The 13,724-nt window shown below is 47.5% G+C and overlaps 1 protein-coding gene across 2 annotated transcripts in view; it reads left to right on the top strand.

Annotated features, from left to right (window-relative positions):
* LOC144601978 (FYVE, RhoGEF and PH domain-containing protein 3-like) overlaps positions 1-13,724 on the top strand; it is a 143,149-nt gene that overhangs the window by 97,236 nt on the left and 32,189 nt on the right. For both annotated transcript variants that reach the window (XM_078414654.1, XM_078414655.1), the window contains exons 5-6: positions 9,983-10,072; positions 12,835-12,971. In XM_078414654.1, the coding sequence (XP_078270780.1) occupies positions 9,983-10,072; positions 12,835-12,971 (227 nt within the window). The remainder of the gene's footprint in view (positions 1-9,982; positions 10,073-12,834; positions 12,972-13,724) is intronic.

Genomic DNA, 13,724 nt, shown 5'->3' on the forward strand with positions numbered 1-13,724 from the left:
TGTCCACAGTAAAAAAACTCAATTCTAAAAGCTTCTTGGTACAATGGGGGTATATCTGTCTGTGCTCCCTGAAGAGCAGGGGCTGCCACAATAGACAATAGGTGCAGGAGGAGGCCATTCGGCCCTTCGAGCCAGCACTGCCATTCAATGTGATCATGGCTGATCATTCACAACCCCTTACCCCCCCTACACACACACCCCTACACCCCTCCCACCCCCTACCCCCCCTACACACACCCCCTACACACACACCCCTACACACACCCCTTACCCCCCCTACACAAACCCCCTACACACACCCCTTACCCCCCCCTCCACACACATCCCTACAACCCCCCCCCCCCCCCCCCGCTGCTCCGGAGTGCTGGTGTTTCTGAGGCTGTGAGTTTTTTGCAGTATTAGTTGGATTGCTCTGATGAAGAGTGGTGTAGGTTTTGAAGACCAGGCTGCAGAGCCTCTCGTTCAGTGTCTGCCTGATGCCGTGAACACAACAGTAAAATCATTCATATTTCTTGGAAAGGGAGACATTATAAACTTCAGAAACAAAGTGTCTTTGATATATTTATCTGTCAGTGTTCAGTTCTTGGTCCCGTCCACACCAGGCTAACATGACAGAGGATGTGGTGTTGTTTAGGTGATCGGCTCGGTGGGTGAGGGGGATCTCTGCTCCAATACTCCAGTGACAGAGATTAGCTGCAGGAAAAACTGCAGTGAAAAACGCACCTAGAAAACCTGAGTAAAACCTGGAAAATATAGATTAGTTGGTTCTTTAATCGCCATGTAAACGAAATAAAGTGCAACAAAATCTGTGTGCGTCACACCATCAAGATGACATGTTTTGCATGATAATGTAGCTGCAAGACATCCTGTTAGTAAAGGAACTGCCTGGAAACCACAAACTACTTGGTGAGCAATGCCATTGATGCTGACGTGCACAGATGTGGCAGCATCGTATCACACAGCTGTCCATGTTAGTCACGTTGCCTAGCCAAGGTAGACCCACTGACCTCCGCTCGGCCCAATCCGTGTACCGCCAACATGTCGTTCATTGTTGGGATTGTCCAACTCCACCTCTTCAGCATCTCCTTCCACAATATTCCAATTTAATAAATTAGCCTTTAATTCATTTTTCTTATCTATCAAAAGTTTGCAAGTTATATAATAAACTCAAAGTCCTTATGTAATATGAAATCTTTTCTGTAAGTAGCAGAAGTACAAATGGTGGTGGGTGTATGGAACGAGCTGCTGGAGGAGGTGATCGCGGGCTGGCGCCGCTAACGGCGTCCATTTTTTTGGGTGCGAGTGAGGAGATGCCGCGCATGCGTACTGAGCACAGAGTGAGGAGATGCCGCGCATGCGTACTGAGCACAGCCGCACCGCAGCGCCCCCCTTCTGTAAAACCTTCGATAAATCAGGGGGGGCAGCGCTTTAAAACCTCTGTAACTTAAAAAATATCCGACCAAATTAAATGAAAATATGACGGCCGGTCAGTCGGGAAGTTGGCGATCAAGGCGGTGCGAAAACCGTGGCGCGACGGTTTACCGTTTTGCCGAAATCACTGATACACAAACCCAACATACAAACATATTCACAAGATCTGAGTTTTAGTACTATAGAAGATAGATATGGACCAAGCGCAGGCAGGTGGGGCTAGTGTAGATGAGCATGTGGGCAAGTTGGGCCGAAGGGCCTGTTTCCACGCTGTATCAATCTATGTCTCTGTGACATTATGACTCTGTGTCTCTGTGACTCTGTGACTCTGTGTCTCTGTGACTCTGTGTCTCTGTGTCTCTGTGACTGTCTCTGTCTCTGTGACTCTGTGTCTCTGTGACATTATGACTCTGTGTCTCTGTGACTCTGTGACTCTGTGTCTCTGTGACTCTGTGTCTCTGTGACTCTGTGTCTCTGTGACTCTGTGTCTCTGTGACTCTGTGTCTCTGTGACTCTGTGTCTCTGTGACTCTGTGACTCTGTGACCCTGTGTCTCTGTGACATTATGACTCTGTGTCTCTGTGACTCTGTGACTCTGTGTCTCTGTGACTCTGTGTCTCTGTGACTCTGTGTCTCTGTGACTCTGTGTCTCTGTGACTCTGTGACTCTGTGACCCTGTGTCTCTGTGACATTATGACTCTGTGTCTCTGTGACTCTGTGACTCTGTGTCTCTGTGACTCTGTGTCTCTGTGACTCTGTGTCTCTGTGACTCTGTGTCTCTGTGACTCTGTGACTCTGTGTCTCTGTGACTCTGTGACTCTGTGTCTCTGTGACTCTGTGTCTCTGTGTCTCTGTGACTGTCTCTGTCTCTGTGACTCTGTGTCTCTGTGACATTATGACTCTGTGTCTGTGTGTCTCTGTGTCTCTGTCTCTGTGTCTCTGTCTCTCTGTCTCTGTGTCTCTGTGTCTCTGTCTCTGTGTCTCTGTGTCTCTGTGTCTCTGTGTCTCTGTGTCTCTGTGACCCTGTGTCTCTGTGACATTATGACTCTGTGTCTCTGTGACTCTGTGTCTCTGTGTCTGTGTCTCTGTGTGTCTGTGACTCTGTGTCTCTGTGTCTCTGTGTCTCTGTGTCTGTGTGTCTGTGTGTGTGTGTCTGTGACTCTGTGTCTCTGTGACATTATGACTCTGTGTCTCTGTGACATTATGACTCTGTGTCTCTGTGACTCTGTGTCTCTGTGTCTGTGTCTCTGTGTGTCTGTGACTCTGTGTCTCTGTGTCTCTGTGTCTGTGTCTGTGTGTCTGTGACTCTGTGTCTCTGTGACTCTGTGACTCTGTGACTGTGTGTCTCTGTGACTCTGTGTCTCTGTCTCTGTCTCTGTGTCTCTGACTCTGTGTCTCTGTGACATTATGACTGTGTCTCTGTGTCTCTGTGACTCTGTGTCTCTGTGACTCTGTGTCTCTGTGACTCTGTGTCTCTGTGACATTATGACTCTGTGACTCTGTGTCTCTGTGTCTGTGTCTCTGTGACTGTGTCTCTGTCTCTGTGTCTCTGTGACTCTGTGACTCTGTGTCTCTGACATTATGACTCTGTGTCTGTGACTCTGTGTCTCTGTGTCTCTGTGACCCTGTGTCTCTGTGACCCTGAGTCTCTGTGACTCTGTGACATTATGACTCTGTGTCTCTGTGACTCTGTGTCTCTGTGACTCTGTGTCTCAGTGTCTGTGACTCTGTGTCTCTGTGACTCTGTGACTCTGTGTCTCTGTGACTCTGTGTCTCTGTGACTCTGTGTCTCTGTCTCTGTCTCTGACTCTGTGTCTCTGTGACATTATGACTCTGTGTCTCTGTGACTCTGTGTCTCTGTGACTCTGTGTCTCTGTGACTCTGTGTCTCTGTGACATTATGACTCTGTGACTCTGTGTCTCTGTGACTGTGTCTCTGTCTCTGTGACTCTGTGTCTCTGTGACATTATGACTCTGTGTCTGTGACTCTGTGTCTCTGTGTCTCTGTGACCCTGTGTCTCTGTGACCCTGTGTCTCTGTGACTCTGTGACATTATGACTCTGTGTCTCTGTGACTCTGTGTCTCTGTGACTCTGTGTCTCAGTGTCTGTGACTCTGTGTCTCTGTGTCTGTGTCTCTGTGTCTGTGACTCTGTGTCTGTGACTGTGTCTCTGTGACTCTGTGTCTGTGACTTGCAAAAGGGTGCAGCCCAGTGAGGGAAGTGCCCAGTGAGAAGTGCCCAGTGAGAAAAGTGCGAGTCTTTGGCTGCGAGTCTTCGGCGAGGAGGCTGAGGTGAGGAGGGTACAATTGTTTTAAGCCTGAACTGTTTATAGACACAAGGTAATGGCGGAAAAGTTGGTGCAGTGTGTTTCCTGCAGGATGTGGGAAGATAGGGACGTCGCTGGAGCTTCTGGGAGCTACACCTGCAAGAACTGTGTCCAGGTGCAGCTCCTGAATGGACGTGTGGTGGAGTTGGAGAGGCAGTTGGATGACCTCAGGGCCATCCGGGAATGCGGAAGTTTCCTCGACAGGACCTATTGTGAGGCTGTCACGCCAAGGGTCCAGGTCGAGCGAAGGTGGGAGACTGTTTCAGGGGGGAGTGGACGTGGACGTGGACTACAGGAGACCCCAGTGGCTGTGCCTATTGCAAATAGGTATACCCTCTTGGGAACTGTAGGGGCAGAAGACGTTTCCAGTCCGAGTGGCGGACCTGTTGGCAAGGATACTCGACAGGGGAGACCGAAGTCAGGAAAAGCCGTAGTGGTGGGTGACTCCATCGTCCGAGGGACGGACAGAAGATTCTGTGGCAACAGGAGGGACTTGAGGATGGTCTGTTGCCTCCCTGGTGCCAGGGTTCAGCACATCACGGACCGGCGTCAGAAAATCCTAGTGAGGGAAGGCGATCAACCTGAAGTCGTTGTGCACGTGGGCACGAATGACGTCGGGCGGAAGAGGAAGGAGGTGCTACAGCGGGAGTTTAGAGAGTTAGGAAAAAGACTGAGAAGTAGGACGTCGAAGGTGGTTATCTCTGGACTGCTACCGGTACCTCGTGCTGGTGAGGCCAGGAACAGAGAGATAGAGGGTATGAATTTATGGTTGAGGGGCTGGTGCAGAGAGCAGGGATTTAGATTTCTGGCCCACTGGGATCTCTTCTGGGCTAGGGGTGACTTGTACAAAAGGGACGGGTTACATCTTACCAGCAGGGGGACAAACATTCTGGCAGGCAGGTTTGCTAGTGCGACACCTGTGGCTTTAAACTAAGTAGTGGGGGGGAGGGGATAACAAATTGTGAATATGAAGATGAGGTTAAAGGGAATACAGGAGATATTGCAGAAGACTCTCGGAAGAATGGGAACAGAAGTTCTAGAGGGGAAAAGAGATTAAGGGCAGGGCCATTTGTGACCGATGTGAGAGGGGAGGTAAATACAGAAGTTAAAGTGTTGTACTTAAATGCGCGTAGTATAAAAAATAAAGTGGATGAGCTTGAGGCTCAGTTAGTCATGGGCAAGTATGATGTTGTAGGGATCACTGAGACATGGCTACAAGAGGACCAGGGCTGGGAACTGAATATTCAGGGGTACACAACGTATAGAAAAGACAGACAGGTGGGCAGAGGGGTTGGGGTTGCTCTGCTGGTAAGGAATGATATTCATTCCCTTGCAAGGGGTGACATAGAATCAGGAGATGTTGAATCAGTCTGGAGAGAAATGAGGAATTGTAAGGGTAAAAAGACCCTAATGGGAATTATCTATAGGCCCCCAAACAGTAGCCTCGACATAGGGTGCAAGTTGAATCAGGAGATAAAATTGGCGTGTCACAAATGTAATGCTACGGTGGTTATGGGAGATTTCAACATGCAGGTAGACTGGGAAAATCAGGTTGGAAATGGACCCCAGGAAAGAGAGTTTGTAGAGTGCCTTCGAGATGGATTCTTAGAACAGCTTGTACTGGAGCCTACCAGGGAGAAGGCAATTCTGGATTTAGTGTTGTGTAATGATCCTGATCTGATAAGGGGACTAGAGGTAAAAGAGCCATTAGGAGGCAGTGATCACAACATGATAAGTTTTACTCTGCAAATGGAAAGGCAGAAGGGAAAATCGGAAGTGTCGGTCTTACAGTATAGCAAAGGGGATTACAGAGGCATGAGGCAGGAGCTGGCCAAAATTGACTGGAAGGAGGCCCTAGCAGGGAAGACGGTAGAACAGCAATGGCAGGTATTCCTGGGAATAATGCAGAGGTTGCAGGATCAATTTATCCCAAAGAGGCGGAAAGACTCAAAGGGGAGTAAGAGACACCTGTGGCTGACAAGGGAAGTCAAGGACAACATAAAAATTAAGGAGAGGAAGTATAACATAGCAAAGAAGAGTGGGAAGACAGAGGATTGGGACTCTTTTAAAGAGCAACAAAAGTTAACTAAAAAGGCAATACGGGGAGAAAAGATGAGGTACGAGGGTAAACTAGCCAATAATATAAAGAAGGATAGCAAAAGTATTTTTAGGTACGTGAAGAGGAAAAAAATAGTCAAGGCAAATGTGGGTCCCTTGAAGACGGAAGCAGGGGAATTTATTATGGGGAACAAAGAAATGGCAGACGAGTTAAACCGTTACTTTGGATCTGTGTTTACTGTGGAAGATACACACAATCTCCCAAATGTTCTAGGGGCCGGAGAACCTAGGGTGATGGAGGAACTGAAGGAAATCCACATTAGGCAGGAAATGGTTTTGGGTAGACTGATGGGACTGAAGGCTGATAAATCCCCAGGGCCTGATGGTCTGCATCCCAGGGTACTTAAGGAGGTGGCTCTAGAAATAATGGAAGCATTGGAGATCATTTTTCAATGTTCTATAGAATCAGGATCAGTTCCTGTGGATTGGAGGATAGCAAATGTTATCCCACTTTTTAAGAAAGGAGGGAGAGAGAAAACGGGTAATTATAGACCAGTTAGTCTGACATCAGTGGTGGGGAAGATGCTGGAGTCAATTATAAAAGACGAAATTGCTGAGCATTTGGATAGCAGTAACAGGATCATTCCGAGTCAACATGGATTTACGAAGGGGAAATCATGCTTGACAAATCTACTGGAATTTTTTGAGGATGTAACTAGGAAAATTGACAGGGGAGAGTCAGTGGATGTGGTGTACCTCGACTTTCAGAAAGCCTTCGACAAGGTCCCACATAGGAGATTAGTGGGCAAAATTAGAGCACATGGTATTGGGGGTAGGGTACTGACATGGATAGAAAATTGGTTGACAGACAGAAAGCAAAGAGTGGGGATAAGTGACTCTACGTCTCTGTAACTCTGTGTCTCTGTGTCTCTGTGACTCTGTGTATGTGACTCTGTGTCTCTGTGTCTCTGTGTCTCTGTCTCTGTGACTCTGTGTCTGTGACTCTGTGTCTGTGACTCTGTGTCTGTGACTCTGTGTCTGTGACTCTGTGTCTGTGACTGTGTCTCTGTGTCTCTGTGTCTGTGTCTGTGTCTCTGTGACTCTGTGTCTCTGTGACTCTGTGTCTGTGTGACTCTGTGTCTGTGACTCTGTCTCTGACTCTGTGTCTCTGTGTCTCTGTGACTCTGTGACTCTGTGTCTCTGTGACTCTGTGACTGTGTCTCTGTGACTCTGTGACTCTGTGTCTCTGTGACTCTGTGACTCTGTGTCTCTGTGACTCTGTGTCTCTGTGACTCTATGAGTGCATCAGGTAATTGATGTGGTGTTTATTGTGAACACTGTTTCCTGAGGACTCTGCTGAACCAAATGGAAGGGTGGACTCTAGAATGTGGTGGCTGAGAATCCACGCAGTCTCTCTGGCAGATGGCAGCCTTGTTGAAGAGAGAAACATCAGCACGGAAGAGCAAAGGGGAGAGTGTGCTGGGAGTCCTTGGAGATGCAATAATTGGGGCTATCTTCATGAAAGGAGTCTGACACCAATGATTATGGAGACACATTATCATATGGGTAACTTGCTTTTACCATTGGAGACGTACAGGCCCTTCGGCCCACACTGACCAACATGCCCCATCTACACTAGTCCCACCTGCCCATACCGACCAACATGCCCCATCTACACTAGTCCCACCTGCCCACACTGACCAACATGCCCCATCTACACTAATCCCACCTGCCCACACCGACCAACATGTCCCATCTACACTAGTCCCACCTGCCCACACCGACCAACATGCCCCATCTACACTAGTCCCACCTGCCCACACTGACCAACATGCCCCATCTACACTAGTCCTACCTGCCCACACTGACCAACATGCCCCATCTACACTAGTCCCACCTGCCCACACCGACCAACATGCCCCATCTACACTAGTCCCACCTGCCCACACCGACCAACATGCCCCATCTACACTAGTCCCACCTGCCCACACCGACCAACATGCCCCATCTACACTAGTCCCACCTGCCCACACTGACCAACATGCCCCATCTACACTAGTCCTACCTGCCCACACTGACCAACATGCCCCATCTACACTAGTCCCACCTGCCCACACCGACCAACATGCCCCATCTACACTAGTCCCACCTGCCCACACCGACCAACATGCCCCATCTACACTAGTCCCACCTGCCCACACTGACCAACATGCCCCATCTACACTAGTCCTACCTGCCCACACTGACCAACATGCCCCATCTACACTAGTCCCACCTGCCCACACCGACCAACATGCCCCATCTACACTAGTCCCACCCGCCCACACCGACCACCATGCCCTATCTACACTAGTCCCACCTGCCCACACCGACCAACATGCCCCATCTACACTAGTCCCACCTGCCCACACTGACCAACATGCCCCATCTACACTAGTCCCACCTGCCCACACCGACCAACATGCCCCATCTACACTAGTCCCACCTGCCCACACCGACCAACATGCCCCATCTACACTAGTTCAACCTGCCTGCATTTGGCCCACATCCCTCTCAACCTGTCCTGTTCATTGTCCAGGGAGATCCTCATTGAGTTGGAGTGCAGACTCTGGCCCTGACATCTCATCCTCATGGTGTCACCATGCCCAACAACAGTGCAAGAGCCAGGTTCACCTGCTGTAGCCAGCCCGTTACAATAAGACTTCTCTGACGGATATTTCACTGGGTGGCTCGTCAGCTCGACTGAGTTGGAATCTCTTTGTGGAAAACATCTGATTTTGTTTTATGGCTTTGAGAAACTAAGTGAATCAATAGATGGACGACAATAATAAACCTTAACCCTACTTCAATCAGGGTTTCCATTTGACATTTTAATCTGTCTCTCTTCACTAATGCTGACGAAAGTGTTCTTTAGTTTCAGCATTTTCATTTTGTACAGCTGTGATCATTTGAAATGGAATGTGCTATCCTAGATAGAGTTTAAAATATTTTTCCAACAAATTAAAATCCTTTTTAGGTTAAGGTTTATTATTGTCGTCCATCTATGGTCATGGTGACAGTGTATCTGGGTGTATCTGGGTGACCCATGGGACTGAGTTGTGGAAATCCCAGGGATGTGGGTGTGTGTTTGACGTGGGGTCCAGGCTCCATCTCTGAACTACTGCTCATCTGTGTCGCTGGCCGGATAGTGTGGTGGCGCAGCGGTAGAGTTGCTGCCTTACAGCGCCAGAGACCCGGGTTCCATCCTGACTACGGGTGCTGTCTGTGCGGAGCTTGTACGTTCTCCCTGGGACCACGTGGGTGTTCTCCAGGTTCTCCGGTTTCCTCCCACACTCCAAAGACATACAGGATTAGAGGTTAATTGGCTTGGTAAAATTGTAAATTGTAAATATTTAAACATATGGTTACATCAGTCTGAAGAAGGGTCTTGACCCGAAACGTCACCCATTCCTTCTCTCCAGATACTGCTTGACCTGCTGAGTTACTCCAGCATTCTGTGATACCTTGGTTATATTAGTGTTGCCTGGTTTGCTCTTGCTGCAGTGCGATATTGTGTTAGTTTCTGGCCGGTCGAGTTTGTGTGTATCTTAACACTTTGTCCTCCCTCTTTCTCCCTGTGCTAACGTAGACATAACGCTGCAGTGTTGAGCTTGGCTCTGTGTATAAGGTGTTCTGTCATGGGTAAAGCTCATTTACAGCAGAACCACACACCCTTGCCTGGTTCAGGGGTCCACTCTTCCCCAACCCTCCACCACATCATCTCCAATGTCCATACGTGGGTGTCCAAGCCTTAACCTCAGGTTGTTTCACACTGGGCTAGGGTTCTCCAGTGGTGGGATGAAGGAAGAGAGGTGGTAATTAGAGGAGGAGAGGTTGGGAGATGATGGGGCAGGAGGACGCTACAGAGAGAGCGATAAATCTGTGGAGAGATTTGTCCAGAGTGAGAATTGTAAAATAATGTCGTCATTCAACATCAATAAGAAATCCAGTTTCCATTGGACGGTTCCAACATTGGTGTTTATTATTGTCGATCTGCCTGATAGTGATTTCATGTTTCAGCAGTTCTAATTGGTGCAGCAATTTCTGTATCTGAACTATATATTTTTTTATTCAGAATATATACCTTTTTCAAATGTAAAATTGTGAGTGTGGTTTGTTCCCTCTCTCAGTGCACAGAGCCACAGAAGTTATTCAACATTGCCAACGAGCTACTCCTCACTGAGGAAGCCTATGTCAAGCGGCTTCACCTTCTGGACCAGGTATCGGCAATATTCTTGCATTTGTGCCCTGAAACTGTTTTATTGTGAATGAACAGCTGGAACTTCAACAGCTTCTTGGCTGGTTTCCAAACATCGCCGTGATAATTTCCCAGTTTTACCCAAAGCATAACAAACCTAATCGTGCCTAATCGTGCCAAACCTAATCACAGCCCAACCAGCCAGTTCTCAATCATCAACTACCTGATGGACAGTGTTATCAGCGGTGGTCTCAGGTGACCAGAAAGGTTGCAAGGGCAAGGCAGTAGACGTTGTCTATGTGGCAAGGCATTTGACAAGGTTCCACATAGTAGGGTCTCTGGAAGGTTAGATCATGTGGGAATGCAGGGAGAGAGAGCCAGCTAGATCTAGAATTGGCTTCATGGAAGGAAGCAGAGGGTGATGGTGGAAGGTTGTTTTTCAGACTGGAGGCTGTGACTAGTGGTGTGCTTCAGGGATCAGTGCTGGGCCCGTTACTGTTTGTGGTTTATATCAATGATTCAATGATTTGGATGAATCTGTAGAAGGCATGATTAGTAAGTTTGCTGATGATACTAAAGTGGGTGGTATTATAGAGAGTGAAGATGGCCATCAAAAATCACAGCATTCTTCATCAGTTGAACAAGTGGGCTGTGGATTTAATGCAGATAGGTACAAGGTGTTGTCTTTCGGGGAGTCAAACCAGGGCAAGACCTTCACAGTGAATGGTATAGCCTTGGAAATGGTTAACCTGAGATTGGTCAAGAACGCTCTTGGTATGTTGGCCTCCCCAGTCAGGGTTATATAAGACATTGGTCAGGTCACATTTGGAGTACTGTGTTCAGGACTGGCCACCTTGCTAAAAGAAAGATGTTCTTAAGAGAAAATTAATGGGACTGAAAGCCTGAGCGATGGGGAGAGGTCGGGCAGGGTAGCAAAGGTTTAGAAAGATATGGGCCAAATGTGGGTAAATGGAACTAGAGTAGATGGGGCATGTTGGTCGGCATGTAGGAGATGGGCCGAAGGGCCTGTATGCCACTAAGTACAGCAATGCATCAACAAGTTGTTGGGGACAGTCGAAGATGACCAGTCACTGCTGGCCTTGCCAGGCACTGCCGGTCACTGCTGACCTTGCCAGTCACTGTCGGTCACTGCTTCACTGCCGGTCACTGCTGGCCTTGCCGGTCACTGCTGGCCTTGCTGGTCACTGCCGGTCACTGCCGGTCACTGCTGGCCCTGCCAGTCACTGCTGGCCTTGCCAGTCACTGCCGGTCACTGCTGGCATTGCCGGTCACACCACATCCTGAAGAAAGAAGAGGATCATTTTCCATCTCAATGCAACCTGGGCTAAAGGAGACCTATCGAGTTACCCAGCGTTTCCCAGCCCCAACATCTTCCCCATCTGGAGAACCTGCCCACTGCAGCCAGCCTCAGTGGATCAAAATCATTCCAGGGAATTATGTCAGTGAGTGAAACAATTGATATAGGCACTGGGAATGTTTCCATAATGAAACAAACTCTTTAATTTATGTTTTATGAAGGGAGGCATTTCGTGTCTGTTTTAATTTTTTTAAATGTCATTCGTAGTTTTGCAACTAATTCGCATGAGCCAAAAATTAACATGCTTTAATTTTGTGCCATTTCCAATTATACAAATGTCTTAATTTTGCAAAAGCCACGATGAATGTACAGAAGCATTGTGGTCACCTTGTCAAACCCGTTCAGCTCAGCAACTCACAGAATGTCCACAAAACTGCAAATGTGTGGAGCTGATGTTTGAGCCAGTGCTGAGCCAGCTGAGCCAGTGCTTAGACAGTGCTGAGACAGTGCTGAGACAGTGCTGAGACAACTGGGCCAATGCTGAGCCAGTGCTGAGACAGCTGAGCCAGTGCTGAGACAGCGGAGCCATCGATGAAACATCACCTCCTCTCTGCATTCTCTCACTGGAGGCCAATCTGGCACCACTTATCATGTCTCTTGTTTGTGTGGACTTGGCAGTTTGAAAGTACTTGAACATTCAGTTGTGGTTTGAGTTGCTGGCTGGAGGGTTTGGTCATAATAATAATGCATTATTAAAACTGCTCCACAGTGAAAACACTGAAATATTCTCCATTAATTAATTTGTACTAAATCTGAGGCTGTGCGATTCAAAGTTGTTGTGAACAAGAACAACATTTCTCTTATAACTGGGTGCATCTGAGAGCCGTGGTGGTCTGGCCCTGAACAAGTCCTGTCCAGCGGCTTGGCTGTGAATTTCAGACTGTAAGGGCATGCAATGATACATCACTACAATATCCAGAGATAGATGATTCTTGATGAGGATGGGCATCAGGGGTTATGGGGAGAAGGTAGGAGAATGGGGTTGGGAGGGGGAGATAGATCAGCCATGATTGAATGGCAGAGTAGACTTGATGGGCCGAATGGCCTAATTCTGCTCCTATCACATGGCCTTATGATGCAGGGACGTTGCATCTTTTTGATGTGGCACGGTTCAGCTCACGAGGATATTTCTCTGCTGACAGAAACATTCTCTATTCTGTACAGAGATCTAAAATGCCATTATAAATAAAAGTTACAGTTTACCAACGTTTTCTCCAGCACCTCTAGCTAAGATAGATTTTTAGCTTTTCAACATACCTATTATATCTTTGATTGTCACAAAATAAATAATGGCCTTACGATATTTTTGTGGCTGGATTTGTTAACCATTCCTGTGTGATGTGAAACCAGTGATTTCCCTGGTCACCGTTTGCTGATATTGCCTTTTGTAACTGTTCTGTCCACAGGTGTTTTGCACTAAGTTGAACGAAGCTGGCATTCCGCAGGATGTGATTACCGGAATCTTCTCAAACATTTCCTCCATCTATTGCTTTCACGACAAATTTCTTCTGCCGGGATTAAAATCTAGAATTACAAAAGAATGGTGAGTCGAGAAAGACTTCAAGAAGGTCCAACCTTTGGCTGAGTTTGAAATGTTGCAAAGTTGCTGGCAATTAATTTCAAATCTTTGTTTGCTGGCTGCGAGTCTTGAGTGGGCTGGAAGATGGCTGGTGTATGAAACACCCCTTGTCCCCTTCTCAAACATGCTTCTTTACAAAGAGATTTTGAAAGTAACATGATTGGTCTGTTCCCTGGATCAGGGATCACCGATGTGAAATATTTGAATAATTTGCCAGGCAAGACATTGAAACTTAAATACATTTGAAGAATGTTTCTAAAGAAGTCACAGTCTTTATCATTTCATCCAAAGCTGGGATGTTGACAAATTCCAAACCAGTGGAACAAGATTCCATGCGATGTGTCTTATTATTCATTATGCAAATTTATTGATCATAATCCATTTGTTTTGAACTGGTTGAACACAAAATAACTCAAACCTGTCAGATTGGCAATTGTGCAGGAAGGCAGATGCTGGTTTAGAGCAAAGATAGACACAAACTGCTGGAGTGGGACAGGCAGCATCTCTGGAGAGAAGGAATGGATGATGTTTTGGGTTCAGACCCTTCTTCAGACTGGGGGCGAGGGGAAAGGGAAACGAGAGGTATAGACGGTGATGTAGAGAGATATAGAACAAATGGATTAAAAATATGGAAAAAAATGACGATGATCAAGGAAAGGTGGAGCCCACACTAGTCCATGTTGCTTTATTGTCGGCACAACTCGTCATCATCTAGCC

Source organism: Rhinoraja longicauda, chromosome 17 (assembly GCF_053455715.1).
Source record: "Rhinoraja longicauda isolate Sanriku21f chromosome 17, sRhiLon1.1, whole genome shotgun sequence".
NCBI lineage: Eukaryota > Metazoa > Chordata > Chondrichthyes > Rajiformes > Arhynchobatidae > Rhinoraja > Rhinoraja longicauda.